This window comes from Pistacia vera, unplaced genomic scaffold (genome assembly GCF_008641045.1).
Source record: "Pistacia vera cultivar Batoury unplaced genomic scaffold, PisVer_v2 Contig1268, whole genome shotgun sequence".
Classification (NCBI taxonomy): Eukaryota; Viridiplantae; Streptophyta; class Magnoliopsida; order Sapindales; family Anacardiaceae; genus Pistacia; species Pistacia vera.
In genome coordinates, this window is record NW_022195323.1 from 40,110 (window position 1) to 62,188 (window position 22,079).

At 35.3% G+C, this 22,079-nt stretch overlaps 4 protein-coding genes and 1 non-coding gene across 5 annotated transcripts; 2 read left to right on the forward strand and 3 right to left on the reverse strand.

Annotated features, from left to right (window-relative positions):
- Positions 1-654: 654 nt before the first annotated feature.
- Positions 655-1,360, reverse strand: LOC116121541 (ethylene-responsive transcription factor ERF023). Its single transcript, XM_031407498.1, has one exon. It carries the CDS (start codon positions 1,349-1,351, stop codon positions 815-817), a length of 537 nt encoding a protein of 178 aa, XP_031263358.1. The 5' UTR covers positions 1,352-1,360; the 3' UTR covers positions 655-814.
- Positions 1,361-11,194: 9,834 nt separating this feature from the next.
- Positions 11,195-13,919, forward strand: LOC116121550 (transcription factor MTB1-like). Its single transcript, XM_031407509.1, has 2 exons — positions 11,195-11,478; positions 11,730-13,919. The coding sequence occupies exon 2, from the start codon at positions 11,743-11,745 to the stop codon at positions 13,582-13,584; it is 1,842 nt and encodes a 613-aa protein (XP_031263369.1). The 5' UTR covers positions 11,195-11,478; positions 11,730-11,742; the 3' UTR covers positions 13,585-13,919.
- A 2,648-nt stretch (positions 13,920-16,567) lies between these two features.
- On the reverse strand, positions 16,568-19,257 carry LOC116121570 (copia protein). Its single transcript, XM_031407530.1, has 4 exons — positions 18,605-19,257; positions 18,417-18,522; positions 17,801-17,891; positions 16,568-17,539 (listed from the first exon to the last, which is right to left on the reverse strand). Exons 1-4 carry the CDS (start codon positions 18,905-18,907, stop codon positions 16,630-16,632), a joined length of 1,410 nt encoding a protein of 469 aa, XP_031263390.1. The 5' UTR covers positions 18,908-19,257; the 3' UTR covers positions 16,568-16,629.
- TRNAQ-CUG lies at positions 19,220-19,291 on the reverse strand. The gene has a single exon. It is a non-coding gene; the product is annotated as a tRNA-Gln (tRNA).
- Positions 19,292-20,009: 718 nt separating this feature from the next.
- LOC116121561 (cytochrome P450 703A2-like) lies at positions 20,010-21,771 on the forward strand. Its single transcript, XM_031407517.1, has 2 exons — positions 20,010-21,007; positions 21,115-21,771. The coding sequence occupies exons 1-2, from the start codon at positions 20,093-20,095 to the stop codon at positions 21,751-21,753; spliced, it is 1,554 nt and encodes a 517-aa protein (XP_031263377.1). The 5' UTR covers positions 20,010-20,092; the 3' UTR covers positions 21,754-21,771.
- Positions 21,772-22,079: the final 308 nt, after the last annotated feature.

The following is a 22,079-nucleotide window of genomic DNA, read 5'->3' on the forward strand; positions in this document are numbered from 1 at the left end:
TCTAAAGGCTCTCAAATATAGGGGAGACCAAAGTTATTATTATACTTTAAAACATTTTACCTTTGCCATTAATGTTCCATAAGAATACCATCACTTAATTTCATGGATTAAATGTAATATATGTTAATTGGTTGACGTAAATTCTAACAAAATGTTACTTATAAAAAGATAAATTGTTATTTTAGATATAGGAAGGGTTAACATGTTTATTCAATGATACCCATTGAAATGAACAATTGATTTTGTATATCTCCTCCTCTTTCAGTAAAATATTACTATAATATAACATTTCTCATGTATATTTTCCAAATTCCAACTTTGTAGTCTTCATTGATATATAACATAAATATATCACTTGTTACATCATGCTTCATTTATATGGTATCACTTGATGTATCAAGTCCCAATAGTTCCTCCATGAATGCACTAGTATTATTGTCCAACAATTATATGCAAGGAATAGCTATAGTAAAGTTAAACTACACAATGTAATATGTGGATTAAACTTTTATTTATACACAATCACTTATTGTTGCATGCCCTTAATTTACAATCAACATTACTTACTACCTTTATCCCATCCAACATCTTCCCAACGAAAAATACATCTTCCCTGGTGTCACTGGAAGAAAAAAAAAAAAAAAAAAAAACCTGTATTGCCGAACGATAACAAACCACTACTGAATTACTGTAAAACAGGTTAAGTAATAAACAGCACAACCAGCTAGTAAAATATACGGAGACTTACTAATTTTTACATGCCTGACACTGCCACTGCCGCCTGCCTTAGCTTATAAAACCACAATATTGTTCGTTAGGGACATGCCATGAACGGCGGGTACGCTTCTCCATCAATCAACGGGGCATCACTGTTGAACGTCCATCCACAAGAATTACTGTAAAACCCACTATTGATCAACTCAGGCAATTCAATCTCACCCCAGAAGTCATCAACATCACCGTCCGATTCATCGATCTTCTTTGATGAAATCACTGAATGTGCTGCCTGAGCTGCTGCCGCCTGGATATCCCTAGCCGTACAAGTAGAGGGACGTGGCAAGTGATCAACCTCGTCAGGAAAATTTAACTGAGCTTTACGTCCCTTTAAACAGTATGCAGCTACATCGTAAGCCTTAGCAGCCATTTCAGGGATGGGGAATGATCCTAGCCAAATGCGGTTTTTTTTGCGTGGCTCTCTAATTTCAGAAACCCACTTGCCCCACCGCCGTTTTCGAACGCCGTGATATACAGGGTGTCGCGTACCGCCACCTTGGGAGCTCTGTTTACGTTGAATTACGGTGGTGTTTGTTGTGGTAGTTTGCTCATTTTCAGTGTATGGTGGTCGCTCCATTTACATTACTAGCAGCAGTCTGGCTTAATCGATTTAATAGCATTAATATTTATATCCGTAATTGGACAGATGTCGTATTTATGTACAATTACTAAAATGCCCGTCTCTAAGTTTTCGTTGTCAAATTAAAAACAAGCGACTCGAACTCGCTTACGCGCTGTTATATACGTGATGAATGTTGTGTTGTCACATGACCATTGACCTGACAAGATGATAGAGTTTTAATTATTAATATTTTATGTTTAAACATAAATTAAAAGAGATTTTTTAAAATTAATATGAATGATTAATAATTAAAATGTAAAGCAGTGAAATTTGTGTCTCGTAGGAGGAGTGGTGGTGTATTGACACATTGGCAGTATAATGACTGAGTTGCCCTTTCTTGAAAACTCATTGTCAGGGTCTAACGACTACGTAACTTTTGGTCAAGTATAGTGAGACTAGAGGTTGGAGATGGTTCACATGGCGGAGAGTAGCACGAGATTTTAGTGATTTACTTTGTTCTTTTCATGGCCTTTTAATGTGATTCTATTTTTTATATATATTTGATGGCTAGTTTTATAGCCATTTAAATTGAGGGTTGATCATGACAAACTCTCATATGTGAAATTATTATTTATATTATTGGACACATACACAAGGAGACATCCGCATCAATTTAATTGAGGAGACAATGATTTGATAAGGACTACTTAGAAATTACACAAATAACACAATAAACCACATTAAGTTTTCTCAAATCTCTTCCAAACATAAATTATATGTATGTATAGTTCTGGGTGGAATTAAGACAGTATTAGTTTGAACTAAAACAACATGACTTATCAACCTCCTGAAATACCAGGCATATGATTTCTGAGTGATATTGTAAAAATCACATGAGGAGCTGTACAATCATATCATATGTCAAATTATGCTGATGTAGTAATCAAGGGATTTTGGCAAAGTATTTGTTGATTGATTAGTTAGTAACGCAATTCTGAATGTTTAGTTTAATCTCAGATACTCACGGGTTCACCTTTTGCTAATGACTCTGATGTAACACACAAGAAACTCTTATCTAAAACAACTGTCTTCATATGTGATTTAGTGCAACTTTTGATTGGCTGACCATAAAGTAGAAGATAAGAGAAAGTATCTGTGACACCAATCAAGCAATAAAGAAATTTGGTTTTAATTGGTTCATAATTAAAGGGTAACAACGTAACTTGGAAATATAGGTAAATTTGTCTGTTTTCAAATCAAATTATAATATCCACAAAAATAACAAAAGATTTGTATTTGGAGACTGACAAAGAACAATAACATTATGCTTATTTACGAAACTTATTAATTTTTATAAATATAAAATATAGTATGGGTATTATAAATATAATACGAGTATTATATGTAATTTTTTAAAAAATGAATAAAATGGTTAATAAATTCCTAAATAAGCATAACATTACTCGACAAAGAGAGGGTGTGTTTGTTTTGTTACTTTTATCCTATTTTAAAATTATCAGTTTCCTATTCAATGACCACAAATGTTAAATGTGACTTATTTACCTTAGTTGTGGGAACTACTCACCATTAAAATCTTATCTTCTCTATAACATCAAACATCAGCCTCAAGTCACTTTTACGTATATCTATGTGTGTGTCCTTGCCTTTTGTCTTTAGTCAATTTATTTTGGAAAGATATATTTATTTTGAGATCATCTTTTCTATAAATAAAAAATATCTTTGAGTGCATTTGGTTTAGTATTTTGGATAAGATTTTTGAGATAGTATAAGGTTATTAGATAGAAAAGTATTATGAGGTAAATTTTAAAAATTTGCAAAAAAAACCCTTAGGTTTACTCATTTAATTAAAGACCCTAACAGATAAAATGACAAAAACACCCCCACCACCTATAGTGCCAGATTCCAGCCACCACCACCGGAATCTGGCTGAAAAATTTTGTTACTGCACAGACCGGTCGGATCTGTGCTGTAACACGTCGTTATGGCCTTTTCCGGCCAGATCTATGGTGGATCTAACCGGAAAAGGCCAGATCTACGGTCTGTTATGGACGTCGACGGCCGGAAAAGGCCAAACGATGGCCAAAGATGTGGTTGTCGTTTTCGGTCAACGACGGCCATTTCTTTGGCCGTCTCTGAAGGCCAGATCCGTGGTGGATCTGGCCGAAAAAGGCCACATTGGTGAACTTCCGACCATTTCTGGTCGGAAGTTAGGCAGTTGTACAGATTCCGGCTATCACCGATGGTGGTTGCCGGAATCTGACAAGTTGGGTTGATGGGGGTGTTTTTGTTAATTTTCAAACTTTTTTTCAAGGGGTATTTAGTGAAATTAATAACCTTATGGGGTCTAAAAGTAATTAAAAAAATAGGGTAATATTTTTGGAATAATGTGCCAAACATTATTTGAAGAATAGGATCCAGAATATGGATAAAAATACTAAGCCAAACATAGCCTTTATTAATTTTTAAATATAAAGGACATAATTTTTATTCAAATCTAGTAGACTTAAATTTAATGAAAATACTCTTTATTTAAAAAAAAAAGACTTAATAGGAGAAAGAATTAATAAATAAAATGTATAAAAACTTGTAGTTTATTAATTAAAATTAGGATAGAGAGTTAACTCTCTAAATATAGAGTGTCAAAATCACTCTCTAATTTATATTTTAAAGATAAAAAGCTTTTTAGACTTTTATTTGTATGGATAGACTCTTTATAATAAAGAGTTTGAATCATATAAAGAGTCATTTTGAGATACTCTAAGAGACTTTTCCTATCGAAATAATAGTTTAATGACACTTTCCGCATACTAACTTTTAAAATATCATTTTATTATTTAAATTTATATCTTATTTTCGATTCTGACATCATTACGACCTCACACCACCATCATTCTCTTTTCCGATTATCATTTATCAAAACTCCTCAAACCCTACTCCTGTCGACCCCATCAATCACTGGTAATCAAGCAATTAGGGTTTATATAGCCCTTTCTAAGTCGAATTTTGATTAATCTCATTCACCAAAATCCAACCTTCTACCACCAAAAGACTCATTGACCTCCCATCTTCAAAAATCTCAACAACTATAATCGAATTTTACCTTTTTTTATCGTTAAAATATAAATTTGAATAATATAATAATATTTTAAAAGTTTGTGGGTGATAAAGTATCATTAAACCATTATATGAGAGGGAAAAAGTCGTTAACTCTTTATAAAATCTCCCATTTTTTACGTGATATGATGCCAGAAGAACGTCATTGACACCAAACACAGCTTAATTTAATTGCATATCAAGATTCAAACTAGATAGGTAGGAAGGGACCAGGCCGATGCCCTACCTCAAGCGTTGGGACCGCTTTTAAGCTTGCAACTGTCCTTCTGTAGGGACTTTTTAATTGTTAATATCTACTCATAGATATCATAGCGTTATTATTAACACCTACTTTACACTTTCCTTTTGCTATTCTTCTCTTTCACATTATTTATTCAATCAACTTTTTGTTTTTGTTTTCATTACATAGAAGTTATCCCTGATTGAAATCATAAACTTATAATTTAGCTAATTGGAATCAATATATGAGACTGAGAGATGAAGAGTTATGAACAAAAGCGGTGGTTGTGATAACTCTCCCGAAATGACAATGAACAACATTTTTAATAGTCTTTTTTTTCCTTTCCACTGATGATTGCCCTTATGTCTGCTACAATAAATTACTTGTAAGAATAGACACGCGGTAGCATTGTTACTTGCTGTGTTAAAATAGAGAATGAAAGTGGGATCCATCGGAATAGCATCCACCCCACCATCACCATGTTCCTGTGAACAAGAAGATCTTGCTCTCTGTAATCTTCAGTACACTATTAATTTATTATTACAGAGAGAGTCACATGCATTCACCCAAAGAGTATATATAAGTATATCTAAAATATTAATCGCATAGCATGATAATAATTAGATGTCACAGTACGATTTACGTTAAATTAAAGATAAAAATTGAGAATTATCAACTGCCTTTATTTTGTATATATATTGAGTTCTCTTGAGTTGGTTGGTGATACAGTGTCCAAATCTTGCGTGTTCTAGCTAAGCTAAAGTGGACTCACAGTACATTTCTTTTCTTGCGTCCCTATGACGTTAACAAACTTGAAATCACGTTTTTTTTTTTTTTTTTTTGAGCACCTGTAGCCTATGCGGTGGAATGAAATGAGATTCTAATGAACACATATTGGCAGATGGCACGTAGAAATTCTTACACATCACAACTCTGAAACTTTCCCACCCCCCAGTTTCTTATTATCACGATGTAAATAGTATATAACTTCACTTATAATTAAGAAGAATAACTCCGCCACCAAAGTTAGTCACGCTAAAGCTTTATTTGTACTCTCCCTTTATTTTTAAGAACAAATCCAACACCTCCGCCGTCCGGCATATTAAACAGCTGCCTCAACACCCTTAGAAGAATATTTTAAATATCGTGTTACAATTAAATAATGTATTTCAACCTTGAAAAATGCAGTTATGCAAAATTATATTTTACAGGGAGAAGGGCTGTCATGATTAATGGATGAAGGTTTTCCAGTTATTTATAGTCATAGATGGTGAGTGATAATGAACTCAACAGGCCAGGAGTGCAATAATTAATCAACAAGGGAGAATGATAGTTTCTGAAACGGATAAAGGTGTAGATTAATTATGACAACATATAAATTTATATTAACACAGTTTCGTATCTTATTCGTAAATAAACAATTGCTGAAATAAATTGTACGATAAACTTGAATAAACGGAGTTTTGAAACCATTGTTAAATAAACCAACACTAGAATTGTAACAGTTCTTGTGTGATCCATCCCATGGCCATGGACATTCAACCCCCAACAACTAACGCGAAGAAGAAAATTAATTTGATCAAAACCAGCTTACAGTTTCGTATAAAATATAAGTTATCTACAAAGTTGGGTGCAAATATTGTTTCAATTACTGTCATTACATAATCCGTCCTGACCATATATGCTATTTCGAAGTATTTGTGTAGTGTCAATATCATTATAAACGAACCTGCATCAAGACATTAAATTGAAATTACCGTAGTGGTTGCGATGTTTATCTATATCAATATTTAATGTCAATAACTATCACATGGTTTGTGGATACAAATATGTCAAATATTTGCAATGAAATTGTGGGATGTACAATTTCTGGTTAACATTTATCTTTCAAAACACAGCTGGAAAGCATCGTTACTAAAATTATGAACAGGTCTTTATACCTTTTACAGAAACTCTTATACACCAAAGTCGCCGTTACAATGGACTAGTTAACCTCCAATACCTGATTTAAAAGTTAAGTAGGGTTCGAATTGATTTTGGCATCTGATGTTGGACAAATACATGAAACTAATTTGTGTTACAAAATCAGTTGCATTTAATTTTCGTTGTTTCAAACGTCAACTGTACAACGATAGTTAATGACTACTGAAATTTCAATTTCAATTTAACTGTAGCTTTAGAAGGCCCAAAATAGGCCCAAGTACTAGAAGACTGGGTCAATTATGCCGAAGATAATGCTACTGCCTTTGAAATTTAAAGCAAAGAAACGGTTGAAATTGTTGATTTATGACCCAAGGCTTCTTGAACCTAAGAATTATGCACTTTGAAATTGTTAATTTCCCCAAGGTTTTAGGAGATTCAAACAGTTAATGACTACTGAATTGTCAATTTCAATTTTGAAGCAGTATGGTCATTACTCACAGCAATATTTAGGGTCAAATGCATCAAAAGAAAATACACAGAGAGCGTGGTTTCAGAATTCTCAAGACTGAGTCATCAAATTACTCTTTGTCTTTACACTATTATACAAACTTGTAAATTAACTTTAAATGAATTAANAGTATGGTCATTACTCACAGCAATATTTAGGGTCAAATGCATCAAAAGAAAATACACAGAGAGCGTGGTTTCAGAATTCTCAAGACTGAGTCATCAAATTACTCTTTGTCTTTACACTATTATACAAACTTGTAAATTAACTTTAAATGAATTAACTATAAACCCTATAAAGGAGTAATTGTGATTCATGAATTTATATTAAGAATACAAACATAAACATGCATGTCTTTTGAAATAGTCTAAGACGTTTTGAAAAAGAAATAAACATCTTAAAGATTAGAGATAAAGAAATAATATATATATATAGAAACAACGATGGATCAATCAACAATGAAGGTTGTTGTTTGTTGAGAAATTAACAAACAATGTAACACTTCATATTTTCATATTAATAAAGTTATTTGATTGCAAGCTTCCTTCCACCCACCCACCCAATCAATGTTCTAAACAAATGCTTAGACAGCAATTATTGGAAGACAAAAGAATTCAAATATATTTTCTTTTTTTATCATCATAGGTTAAGTTATGTAGCTTATCAGAACAGAAAGTATCGAATATATATATATATATAAAACACGAATCAATTGAGAGTTCGCTGATAAAATTCAAAGACAAACTGATAACTATAAGACCAGATGTTATGTTACCATAGAAAGAATACTACACTTCTCACTTTGATTATTTTACAATATCGTATAATAGTTTGAATATAAATAGAGTGTTACCTGCCGCTGCCCGACATGCGAAATTTAGTTGTTGCTTCGTTTTCACATTTCACAATCCAAGATACATTTGGCTTAGTCAGGCACGTTTATTCAGTAATTCTATCACGGGTTAAGTAGATGGTGACTTGTCTCACAAGTGTTTCTGTTTGTTGCTTTGAATCTCTATCTTTTTTTTCTTTTTTTTTAAATTTAAATTACTTATTATGAACCGTTAACATGTGGAATTATTTATCAATTACATTGAATTTTGTGATTAATGAGCGGATTAGTATTAAAAAATGGTAAGCCTCCGCTTGACTTGACTGTTCAATTTGTGTTGTCAAAAGTCTCCATTAGTCTTGACGGTGGCAAGGCAAAGCGTGTTGGACTATTGGGAACCACGCCCAAAACGTTTCGATTCACAATCATGCCGCTGATGTGTAAAGCCACTTAAGGGTGCACCCAACCCAACTACCTCTACTCTCTCCCCACCTACACCACATGAACTTTCCTCACGTTTTCGCCCTAACCCAAACCATTAAATATCTATTCATTTTTGATATATAAATGAGGTTGAAGATATTTCTTTATTAAAAACCAAACCAAACCAAATAATCATCACACATGGAGATGAAAAAGCATGTTTTATCATTGGACCGTGAAAATTGTCCTCCCTACTCCTAGAGTTGTAGACTTTCGGGGCCTTATTCGTTACTGGTAAGTTCAATGGGCGGTCCTTCGCATATCAGTGACAGTCTGTCACTATTAAACATCTAACTCTAAGTACAGAGATTGTGTACGTAACAGTATTTGGGTTGGGGAGAGAAAGGGCAAAGAAAAACAAACCAACAGCTTCCACGTCACTATGATAGTGAAAATAACGCGGAAATAACAAAGACTCGGCACACGCCAAACACGTTATACCCAATTTTACAAAGTGTGAATATTAAATGCATATCACGTTCTTCTCAGTTCTCACACATATGACACAACTCACACTCGGTTCACGTTACAATCACATGCTCTTCACGAGCTGTGACTGTTATTTTATTGTCTAGTGTTTACTTTATCATTTATCACTCTCTCCTTTTGGGTAAGTTTATCGGTTTGTTCGATTAGATCGAGACGGCGGAGACGGTGAAACGTGTTAAGAGATCCCTCCACAATCCACGTGGCAATCATGTGATGTGATAAACGTGTATGTAATTCAGAGGTGAGATGCAGCCGCCCAAGAACGCGTGTCGACCAACTTGTTAGCGTGATGATTCTCATTGTACATTCTTATTCAAGCCAGCATTACCACATGGATGTACATTTTCAAAAACCAGTGGAGAGTGATCTCACGCGCCACCATGTGTTTGATTTGAATACCCCTGTTGTAGATAAATTTCATATTGCCTCGACTTTTCTAGAACGCCAATTATATTTTAGTAGAATGAAAATTTTCATTTGTATAATGGATTAAATCCTATAATGATAATATTTGTTTCCTTAAAATCCGACTTTTGAATCTCTTATTTCTGATTTTTGTATAATGATACATTTTAGGGATTTATTTAAGTTTTTCAGGTTTAATTTTTATTCTGTTGAGAAGGCTTTATTATTTAGATTGGTCTTTTACCTAATCGGGTGAGATTTTATTTTCTTCAATAGATATTACCTCAAGTACTATATTTATCCCATTGGTTTTTCTACCATAGTTATCTTTAAGAAGAATCACTGTGGAATAGGGTGTTAAACTGTGAATCTGGTAATTGGATTTATCCACGCTTTTCTTACCTAGTTGATACTATTTTATAACTATGCTCACACAACCATTTAACACTTTTGATGTAACAGACTTTTCTTGTTTTCATTGAGCGACTTTTTCGCAATTTCCCACGAGTAACATAATTGAGTAGAGTGTGTTTGGGCCTATTGGATTCTTCTTGTTTCCAATATCATCTTAGAGAAGATCAAATGTTTTCAAATCAACTAACACTCTCAACCGTTCATTTTTTTTAAATCACAAGGGGACCCACATTTATCACATCAAAGAAAGATAAATTAGTACTACTGTGTTTGACCGACGGTGAGACTTTTATTGGCTTTGTATCTTTTTCAATTCTTGTTTGCCTGAGATTCTACTCAATTTGGGCCCACATTGCTACTTTACTTATTATTATTTTCCATTTAATGTTTAACCTTCTTCTACCCTCAACCTTATCAAATTTGTTTGTTTCCTAGGATTTCTTTTTTGTTCTAACTTTCAAGGTCTTCATATCTAAAGTACTGAAAACAATCCAACGCCTAATATTCTTTACTTTCCATTAATCCAACGCTATTAAATTTTACCCGTTTGGACCCACTTTTATTTTCTTCTAAAATCATAGACCTCAAAAATGTACTATCCAGTACACGATATAATAAAAACTTGAAAAAATATAAATAATAAACTTGATATAATCTTATTATAAAGTCATCAAATCATAATAAAGATTCCTCTGGACATCTAGTATTGCAAGCAATTTAAAAATTAAATGTTGATAATTTTTAAATAGAGAAAAAAGAAGTTTGTGAATTAAATTTGTATTATTAAACTATATTATAATGGTTAAAAAAACGTAAGAAGAATTTGAAAGAAATGCGTAAGTGGAGTCACAGGTAGTACGTGCATAGTTAATAAGTTAATGCGTGGCAGTATGAGACATGAGAATCACGCAGATTGATGTCTCGCTTTTCATTAAAATCATCAAATACTTGCCAAAAAACACTGCCTTTTAAAAGTCTGTCATATGATAAATGATGAAGTGGCAAAGCAAACAGTAAACTCAACTTATTACATTATTTATTATTGAGATGTTATCAAACTATCCCTAACATTTGCCTTTATATTATGCAGACAATAGCTTTGTCAATTTGTATCAAAAACATCCATTTATCATACTTATCTCTCTCAGGATTTTAAAATCATATCAATAATGTTAATTTGATGGATTTAAGGCCAAGGGGTGTGAATGATATGCTTTTAAAACTGTAAGAGATATCTTTGATAAAAAGTGATAAAATTATTATCCACATGATATAAACGCAAACTATAGGGGTGGTTTATGATAGTATTCCATTTACTATTAAATCAAAACAAAAGCAAAAACTTTGCCTTGCCGACTACCCCTCAACCTCCAACCATTATTAACCCAACACACTAACTATGGTTACTTTTTAACCCTAATATCTACTTAACTAAGGTCCACTTCTGCCGTTCACAGTTAGAATTTAGAGAACGCAAACAGCAAACTCCCATTCCATTTCTCTCTTTGGCTTACCTTCTTCGCTCCTTCTGTATTTCATTTTGTTACACACAGAAAAGAAAATAGAAAGGATTTTTCTTTCTTTGTGATTATTATTAACTAATCCTTTGTTTTGTGGAAATTTTTTTTCCCTAATTAAAGCTGTTACTCCCTCGGGAATATTTTACAGCTCTCGAGACTCTTCACTTCGCTGCCTTACTTCTCATGATTCCAAATTGCTTCCTATAACAACCGGTGTGTATGAGTTTTTATTTTTTGGATTAATCTTAGTTTATTTTTTATGGGTTTTCTTTATCACTTAACTCCTGAGCTTGTGAGATCTGAAATCACAAGCTTGTGCTCTCATCTTATGTAATGAAAACCATGTGGGTTTTCTGGATTTTCTAAGTGCATTTAATTCTAGTTTATTTTAGATATTTCTTTTTGGGGTTTTAGATAGTCGATTTGATCTGGCTACTTAAAATTTTTAAATATTGATTTTTTAGGTTAAGTTTAGATATGAAATTTGAGTTTAATATGGGAGGTAGTTTGTGGAATGATGAAGATAAGACCATGATAGCTGCTGTTCTGGGCACAAGAGCTTTTGATTACTTGATATCGAGCTCTATTTCAAACGAGAATCTCTTAATGGCCATTGGCAGTGATGAAAATCTACAACACAAGCTTTCTGATCTCGTGGACCAACCAAACGCATCAAATTTTAGCTGGAACTACGCCATTTTTTGGCAAATTTCGCGGTCTAAGTCTGGTGATTTGGTTTTAGGATGGGGTGACGGGTCTTGTAGAGAGCCAAAAGAAGGAGAAGAATCAGAGATTACACGGCTTCTTAATATTAGGCTTGAAGATGAGACTCAACAGAGGATGCGAAAAAGGGTTTTGCAAAAGCTGCATACTTTGTTTGGGGGATCGGATGAGGATAATTATGCATTAGGATTGGACAGGGTTACTGATACAGAGATGTTCTTTTTAGCATCTATGTATTTCTCTTTCCCTCGTGGAGAAGGTGGCCCGGGCAAGTGTTTTGCATCTGGAAAGCATGTCTGGTCGTTGGATGCCCTGAAATTGGGTTCTGATTACTGTGTTAGGTCATTTCTTGCAAGGTCTGCTGGAATTCAGACCATTGTTTTGGTTTCAACTGATGTTGGGGTTGTTGAATTGGGGTCTGTTAGATCAGTACCTGAAAGTTTGGAATTGGTGCAGTCAATAAGGGCTGCGTTCTCTGCTAATTCTCCTATGATAAGGGTTAAGCCAATTGCTGCATCCTTACCCGTTACTAGTGAGAAGAAAGATGAGAATGGAGGGTTTTCGAATTTGGGGATTTTGGAGAGAGTGGAAGGAGTTCAAAAGATTTTTGGCCAGGATTTGAACAGCACAGGTCATGTGCATGCCCCTTTTAGCAGGGAAAAACTTGCTGTCAGAAAGATGGAAGAGAGACCATCATGGGAAGCTTATGCCAATGGGAATAGGACTGCTTTTCCAAGTGCTCGGAATGGTGTTCATGGTTTCAGTTGGGGAAATGTTCAAGGTGTGAAACAAGGGAGCCCAACTGAAATTTTTGGTTCTCAGACTTCAGCTAATAATTTTCAGGAGCTTGTGAACAATGGTGTTAGGGAAGATTTTCGAATTAGCCACTACCCTTCTCAAAAGCCTGTGCAAATGCAAATTGATTTTTCTGGGGCTACTTCTAAGTCTACTGTGATAGCTAGACCACTAAGTGGGGAATCCGAGCATTCAGATGTTGAAGCCTCATGTAAGGATGAGCGGCCTAATGTAGTTGAAGAGAGAAGGCCTCGGAAAAGGGGAAGAAAGCCTGCAAATGGAAGAGAAGAACCTCTCAATCATGTGGAGGCTGAGAGGCAACGGCGTGAGAAGCTGAACCAGCGGTTCTATGCATTACGAGCTGTAGTACCTAACATATCCAAGATGGATAAAGCTTCCTTGTTGGGTGATGCCATTGCTTATATCAATGAGCTTCAGGCAAAGTTAAAGGTCATGGAAGCAGAGAGGGGTAGCACTTCAAGAGATTCATCTGCTTTGGAATCTAACCCAAATGCAGAAAGTCTGCAGCAAGCTCCAGATATTGATATTCAGGCTGCTCATGATGAGGTTATTGTGAGAGTAAGCTGTCCTTTGGATTCACACCCTGCATCAAGAGTCATCCAAGCATTTAAAGAGGCACAGATCACAGTTGTTGAGTCAAAACTGGCTGCAGCAAATGATACTGTGTTTCACACATTTGTAATCAAATCTCAAGGATCCGAGCAGCTGACAAAAGAGAAGTTGATTGCTGCTTTTTCCTGCGAATCCAACTCTTTACAGCCATTATCATCAGCTGGGTAGCAGTGGTAGCTCAAGAATGGCATTTAACTTAGTCCATAGGCATAAAATGTAGAGAAGAACCGATATGGAGCTTGTTCCCCGGTTTTGTTATACAGCAAAGGATCCTGGGAACAGCAGGGCCAGCTAGAAGTAGAAAATAACTACTTATTGACCAAGTAGGGCAGCAAATTTTATGTGATTGTTTATAATATACATATTTTCTGTTATAAGGAAGTATTTTTGCAAGATGAATTATATTTGTAAGTTTAACCAATCTATCATTGTTGGTTATTAAGGAACTGATAATTTTTTTTTCTTTTTTATGAATATTGCTCATATTTTTTGTTCTTTGCCAATTCATGCGCTTCAGTGGAATGCTTAATTGTAAGTTATTGCTGCTTGTCTCCTCTGAGGGACTAAAGGATGAATTTAATGTGCTGTATTTTTGCATGGCCTTTCCTTCTTCTCCCTTTCTTGTTCACGGAGTGTTTTGCTTCTTGCTTCATGTAGAATTTGGTGATAGTGTTGTTATTTGGCTTTCGGTTTCCATCCATTCACTCGAATATTGGTGATTGGTTCTTGAATAAAGGGCAAGTGGGTTGGTGGCTTCACCAAATTAGTCATATCAAATTTCTTGATGTGATCATTGCTTGATGTTTATGAGAAATCGGTATTTTAATAAAACTTGTTTTTAGTTTCAGATTTGACCTGTAATTGGAAAGAATATTTGCAAATCTGCGTAGCTTTTTATAGCAGAAATGGCCAAACAAAATGCATGGGACGCTAAAAACTGGCTGATGAAAGCCTAGTGGTCATTACTATTCATTTTCTTGTTTTCAAATGTAATCTCTAATAATGCTTTCCTTGATTGTTGCTTCATGTCAGCATCAGACAGTAAATTTAGGAAGGTGCTATTTTCTTAGGAACTAAATGTTGGCACCACTACCACAATATGCTTGTCTTTTTCCCATGGGAAAGAAAAGATGGAGATGGAGTTACTTCATTTGCCTTGCCTGAAGAACGAAGCCAATTCTGGCATGAAACCGAGTCATCCTTTGTGCTAGGATTCGAATAGTTTGATTGGTTGGTACTATCGGAATTGAATCTTTATTCTATTCTCAATAAAAGCCAGTTGGACTACATAAAATAATAGATTAAGTGTTGTTGGGTTGATCTTTTCTGTTTTTATGGCAAACCAACAGCTGAACACTGTAAGATTCTCAAATCAGTTTTATTTTTCTTTGTGTTTATTAATAACCAAACGAAGCTCCTTTAGATGCACATGAAAAGATGGGGAGAACCAATATTTGTTCTCAAAATCGAAGCCTTCCCTTTAAGATTTCTCCTTTCTGTAAAGGGGGTTTGAGGTATCTCCCAATCCTAGCAGAAAAAGAAGCTGAAATAAAAAGGTAAAAAAATTAAATGCATTAAAAACAAAAATGAGTAGAGAATTGCTTGCATAACAATCAATGATTTGCATAAACTAATAGAACAACAAAGACAAACCTTTGTGGACCAAAGTATCCGCGTTTTGTACCCGTGAAGATATTAATAAAAGTCATGTGGCACATGTGAAATCTTTAAAAATCTTTTGGTACTAGTTTGAACTATAAGCTAAAAATCCAACATCAAGACTTATCTTTGAGTTGGGTTTGGTTAGAATTCAACATTATCTTGGTATGGTCTACAAAGGCAAAAACGTGATCGCATAAGTGCCCCATGTCCATGTTCGTCGTTTCTCGCAGCATGAAAAATGAATAAATACTGAAACATATGCCTGAATTATAAGTCACATAAAGTCCTTTATGCGTTTAATTGCATGCCAACCTTTCAATCACTTGTTGGGTCCCTTTTATTTATTTATTCATTTATCTTACTAAAACTTCTTTCGTTGCCTTGAAGAGGTGCTGGTGCTGATGGACACACAACCAAAGCATGCCATGTGATGGTCAAATTTGGAGGTTTCAACTTTCAGTACAATCGTATCTACAACAAACTTTAATATAAATTTGTGGACCCATTTTCCATTTTGGCCATCTAATCTTGATGAATAATATCAAATGAGAACGTTCAAAATTTCATAATTCAGGATGCTTCTGTTCTGATTTGACCATTGGACTGGAGCAACAAACTTATTTTACGTAAATTGTGTAAATATCACGAAGTTAGCAGTCAATACGAACCTACTGGAGCAACAAACTTGTTTGGTATGCGCGTTTCACGATAGTATAACAGATTTATTGTCTAAATATTATAATCCCTTACCTGGGCATACAACGTTCTATATTTTAAATTTTACCTGTAAAAGGAAAATAATCTCGATACCTCTATGCGTAAATTATAATTGAATTTAATCGTACTGAATTGAAATAATAAAGACAACTGAATTTAACAAATTTGAACGATAAATTGAAAAAGAGTAAAGCTTATTTAAATTTGTAATTTAAGATTACTGATTAACTGAAGACTTTTAACATGTTTTCAGGAACAAGGAAACACTGAGTCGCTTCACGGGCCCCATTGGGTAACATATGAAGTCTTCTTTGTATAATTAGGAAACAGTCGTGTTCGTTCAAGTTGTCAGAATAGTTTTATTAGATATAATATTGCCCAGCTACAAAACATAAGTCATCAAAAAATCTCCAATTTATGTCTAACCAAGAATAACCAGTTGATTAGAAATCACCAGGTTGCCCACTTGATGCGTAAACATAATAACAAAGAATCTGAGCCAGACCCATGATGATTTATGCATCTAACCAAAATATTAAAATCCGAGCCTAACAAGTTACATAGACCAGTTATATAACTGATACTCAAGGTAAATATGGCATTTCCATGTGACCCAAGTTCTTACTCACATCATTCTATATCACATATTTACAGACTCTGTTATCTGCCAACAAAAAATATGGTTTACAGCCAGCGGTTACATGATTTACAGAACTTCGAGTTCAGTTTTTCCACGGTAGAAGTATTATACAAGAGTATGTGTACCCACAAAAATGGTTGTAACTTCTCAGCGGCAGTCAGCTACTCGCCTATTCCATGCTGTTCATAATCACGTTAACCTCCTGTTTCAGCAGGTGTAGTTGAATTGTCCCCGTTCTGTCTCTCATTGATTTCCTTGTCAAATTTCCTATTACGACAATGTTTGGACATGTGCCCCTTCTTCCCACAATTGTAACACACTATGGTCTTGCCATCAATCTCTGATTCTCGCCTCTTCCAGCTCATCCCTGGCCTCTTCATTTCTTTCATCCTTGGTCCAAAATTTATGGCTAGAGGGTCTAGAAGCTTGGATGGCCCCCCTTGACTGTTTCGCTCGCAAGTCTCTCCCTCAGCCTTTATATGATCCATCAAAGTCAAGAAAGAAAGATGTTCCGCATGCATCAACTTTATGCAGAGGCCCTTCCAAGACAGTGGAAGCTTGGAAAGGATAACATTAACATGAAAGCTCTCATCAATCAACATTCCAGCAGCAACAACGGAATCAGCAATATTATTAAGTTCCATAACTTGCTCAAGGATTGATTTTTCATCAACCATCTGAAATTCAATGTACTTCTTAACTTTAGATCTCTTTGTTCCAATTTCTTCAAAAAGGTAAACTAATTTTAGCTCTTCCCACAATTCTTTAGCACTCTTAGTTTTATCTGAGTACTGGTAATAGAGATGATCAGATAGAGAGTTTAAAATGTGGCGGTGACACGTGTTGTCATCATTCAACCATTTCTGTTCAGCAGTCTTCAGTTTAAAAATTTCTTCACTATTTGCTTGTGCATTTGAAGTAACGCTAGGGCAAGGGTCAGTGAGGACATAAGCAATCTGTAATTGCTTTAAGAAAAATTCCATTCGTGGCGCCCACGAGAGGTAATCCTTCCCATTGAAACGGTTGGGCTCTGCAGGAGAAAGTTCAACTGGTGAAGTCACTGAATTTGGCACATCTTCCTTTTGTTCACCTTTAGATTCAGATCTACAGTATATTGATTACATGGTCCAAGTCAGTCAATCATTTAATTACCTGCTTTATAGCCAAGAGATGACTATCATATAAAGACTATGAAATAAAACATGCTCTCACTCAAGTACTGATTAGAACATCATTGGATTTAATTGAGGACATACTAACATTTTGAAGACAAGAAAGAAGCCATAACCAAATCGATAAGTTCAAAATTCACAGTTGAGACTTTAAAGACACCATAATAACACTGCCTTCAAATACTACTCTCACCTTAACTTCGATTGCATCTTCATCACAGCTTCTTCTATTGCAGGGACACTTTTCCTGAAGGCTACCCATTGCTCACTTGTTAAACTAATTCCTACAAGAACAGCATAAGTAACAAAAGCTTTCAGTGTCAAAAGACTCAAAACATCTGTCCCTGATCCAAACTATAGGATTCACAGAAAGGAAGGCACCAATAACTAAATTACAACTCTGTTCATCAGCAATATTTGTTGTAAATTTAACTTTTGCTTTACACAAACAATCAAAGGCCTCAAAATTGTCAAAAACACCATCAAATCTAAATGGACTAACAGCTTCTGCGATGCATAATTTTTAAGCCAGCCAAAACATACACAGTTTCAATTTCACAGCAACAGCATAATAAATCAAATACCAAAAACAGATAGATCATCTTTAGGCATTAGCTGCATTACTACGGCAGCATGAGGCGCATTTCAGCAAGTAAAGAGAAATAAATGAGACAGTTATGGATACAAAAAACAATCTTCTCTTTAAGCAATTTGAATATAATAACAGAGAGACATAGATTATTTGTAATCAACAACAAGAATTACAAGGAAACAAGAGAACTTTTAACACCATACGTAGAATTAATTACCTCTAGCGGATGGAAGTTGCTTTCCATCTTTCTGATAGTATTCTCTAATTGATACAAGAGCTTTCCCCCTAAATTCTTGAATCACCACCCTCCTCTTGTTTGAAAGCTAAATTAAAATGAACGGGATTTAGTAAATGCAAATACGTAAGTAAAAATGGCTCTCCTTCTTTATAAAAGAAAAAGTTAACCTGACACATGACACGATCTCCGTTCTCATTACATTGTTTCTCTAGTTTGATTTGTTGGTGTTCCGTCTCTTCTTGAACATTTGAATCCGTCTCTTTAGCATCGCAAGTGTCTTCGATGGTAGAAAGCAAAAAGGACTCCAACACGCCTCTGATAAACTTCTTGTTATCAGCGTCAGAGAGATCGACACCCAGTCGCTCAGAGGCCGTCATCCGGACCTTGAACTCAGTCATCTCCTCCATGTCCCCATGCTTAAGAATTTCCTTTACTGTTTCTTCGATTTTCTCGCGACTTGCAGCCTCCATGATAGAGATTAAAGAAAGTTATTTTAAATTGCTAAATTGGAACAGACAAAATGGGGTTTTGAATCCCTATTCAATAAGGGTTTTGACTCCACCTATTGCCAATCGAAAAAAAAAACTAATAATAAGATTTCGAAATTACTAAGTCGGAATTAACGATTTAGGGTTTTGAGTCCAAATTAAGGTTTTGAATTCCCCTATTCAAGAAGGGCTTTGAATCCCGCCTATTGCCAACTGAAAAAAAATAGGAAAAAGGGTGGAAGGGCTTTGACTCCCGCCTATTATCAACTGAATCGATTGTTAATCGGACAAAAAAGGTTCCACCGAGATTTGAACTCGGGTTACTGGATTCAGAGTCCAATGTCCTGACCACTAGACCATGGAACCATTTGTTGTACCTTATTCTTAGATTTACTTTATAAAGCAGTGCCAAATGTAAGTTATTACTATTCTTTCTACATTTTTCGACTGCGATTTAGTGTCTGTGACGATGAAATTAACTTCAACAATCTTTGAAATCCAAATTTTCTTTTGAAAAAATAAAACAAGCTGAAATTGTTTATATGGCCGCATTCAAATTTGATTGATGCCTAAAGTTTCATCTCTATTGCCTCTACTAATTAGGGAGCTCATGCACTTTTTGTGCTCTTCATTCAACATAAGTTAACTTAAAATCAAATAAAATATTATTTTTGAATCAATATTCATTATAATAAAGATTGACTTACAATCCAATTTTATAAATTTTCTCTCATAATCTGACGTAATCGTTCGCAATTTAGTAAGCGAGACCCACTGCAAACTGATTAATTGTGAGTTATCACATCAAAATTATGAGAATATGTTTATGAGATTAGATTATCAGTGTAGTATTACCCTATTCACTATCCGCATGTTTCACCAACCAAAGAAGTGGTATTATTTTTATTCTCATATAAAAACAAAAACAGCAAAGCAAAAATATTTGCGGCATGTCAAGGTTGTGGATATAAATAAATAATTATTTATTATTTTATGAATAAATTTCAAGAACCTTAAATCTTATATATATATATAGGAGCAAATAAACCTTTCCCCCAAGCATAACATGCAAACTTTGAAGGATTCTAACTGGGATACCTTATGGCACTTCATAAATAACCAAATCAAAGTAGCTATATCTGTTAGCTCAAGAACTCAGTGATACTCATGGACTTCGCCATATTTGCTTCGATCCTTCTCTTTGCTTCTCTCGTCGTTATCATCATACATCGCTGCCTCAGTCAAAAGACTCTGCATAAGAAGAAAAGGCTTCCTCCAGGCCCACCTAGATGGCCCATATTTGGCAACCTCCTTCAGTTGGGCCAATTGCCTCACAGAGATCTTGCTTCCTTGTGTGATAAATATGGGCCATTGGTCTACCTTCGCCTAGGTAGCATCGACGCCATCACCACCAATGACCCCGATGTCATACGTGAGATACTTCTCCGGCAAGATGAAACATTTGCCTCCAGACCACGGACACTCGCTGCTGTCCATCTAGCGTATGGATGTGGAGATGTGGCCTTGGCCCCATTAGGCCCAAATTGGAAGAGAATGCGGAGAATTTGCATGGAGAACCTATTAACAACAAAGAGGCTGGAGTCGTTTGCGAACCACAGGGCTGTTGAAGCCCAACATCTTGTTCAAGATGTCTGGGTCCTGGCTCAAACTGGGAAGGCTGTGAACTTGAGGGAAGTATTGGGTGCATTCTCTATGAACAACGTGACTAGGATGTTGTTGGGTAAACAATACTTCGGCAGCGGATCAGCAGGCCCAGAAGAAGCCATGGAGTTCATGCACATAACACACGAGTTGTTTCGGCTTTTGGGTTTGATATATTTGGGTGATTATTTGCCAATTTGGAGATGGGTGGATCCTTATGGATGTGAGAAGAAAATGAGGGAAGTTGAGAAACGAATTGATGATTTTCACACCAAGATTATTGAAGAACACAGGAAGAAGAAGATAAATTTAGCTAAAGGTGCAGATGGAGAGATAGATTTCGTTGATGTTTTATTGTCTTTGCCTGGCGAGAATGGGAAACAACACATGGAGGATGTGGAAATTAAAGCTTTAATTCAGGTCTCTCTCTTTATAAGTACCTATAGTAATACACTCCTGTATTTCAATCTTTTCTTTTTGCCGTTATCCTTTAAATTCTAATTTTGTATAACTTGGTGATGTTGTAGGACATGATAGCCGCTGCAACTGATACTTCAGCTGTGACCAACGAATGGGCAATGGCAGAAGTAATTAAGCACCCACGTGTCCTTCGCAAGATACAAGAAGAGCTTGATTTTGTTGTGGGTCGTGATAGAATGGTCAATGAAACTGATCTGGCTCACCTCAACTATTTGCGCTGTGTAGTACGCGAAACATTTCGCATGCATCCAGCTGGGCCGTTCCTTATTCCTCATGAATCCCTACGTGCCACAACAATCAACGGCTATTATATTCCGGCTAAAACACGTGTCTTCATCAACACTCATGGGCTGGGCAGGAACACCAAGATATGGACCGATATTGAAGAGTTTCGGCCTGAAAGACATTGGCTGGGTGATGGAAGCCGAGTGGAGATAAGCCATGGGGCCGATTTCAAGATACTGCCATTTAGTGCTGGAAAGAGAAAGTGTCCTGGCGCGCCACTTGGGGTAACTTTAGTGCTAATGGCTTTGGCTCGGCTCTTTCACTGTTTTGATTGGAGCCCGCCGGAGGGTTTAAAGCATGAGGATATTGATACCAGCGAGGTGTATGGGATGACCATGCCAAAAGCCAAGGCGTTGATGGCTATTGCCAAGCCGCGCTTGGCAGACCGCATGTACCGCTGAATGGTTTTTTAATAAATAAACTTCAGAAATTAATAAAACTTAAAAACTATTTGTTTTGGGAAGGAAGATTAACTTTTGAGTGGACAACCTTTGACTTTGATCTATTGCTGCGATTTAACTTCATAGTAAACTTCATTATTCCATTTTTTTATAATTTATTTATAGCATATATGTAACATCACTACACTAAATTATGAAGACTTAAATTAGCATAAATTTTGATTAATAAAATTGAATTGTTTAAAGTAGTTGGTTACAAATAGTAAAAAAAAGTAAAAAGCTGTCTAGCCATTAATAAAGGTGGCTATTGAGTTCTTACCCAATTA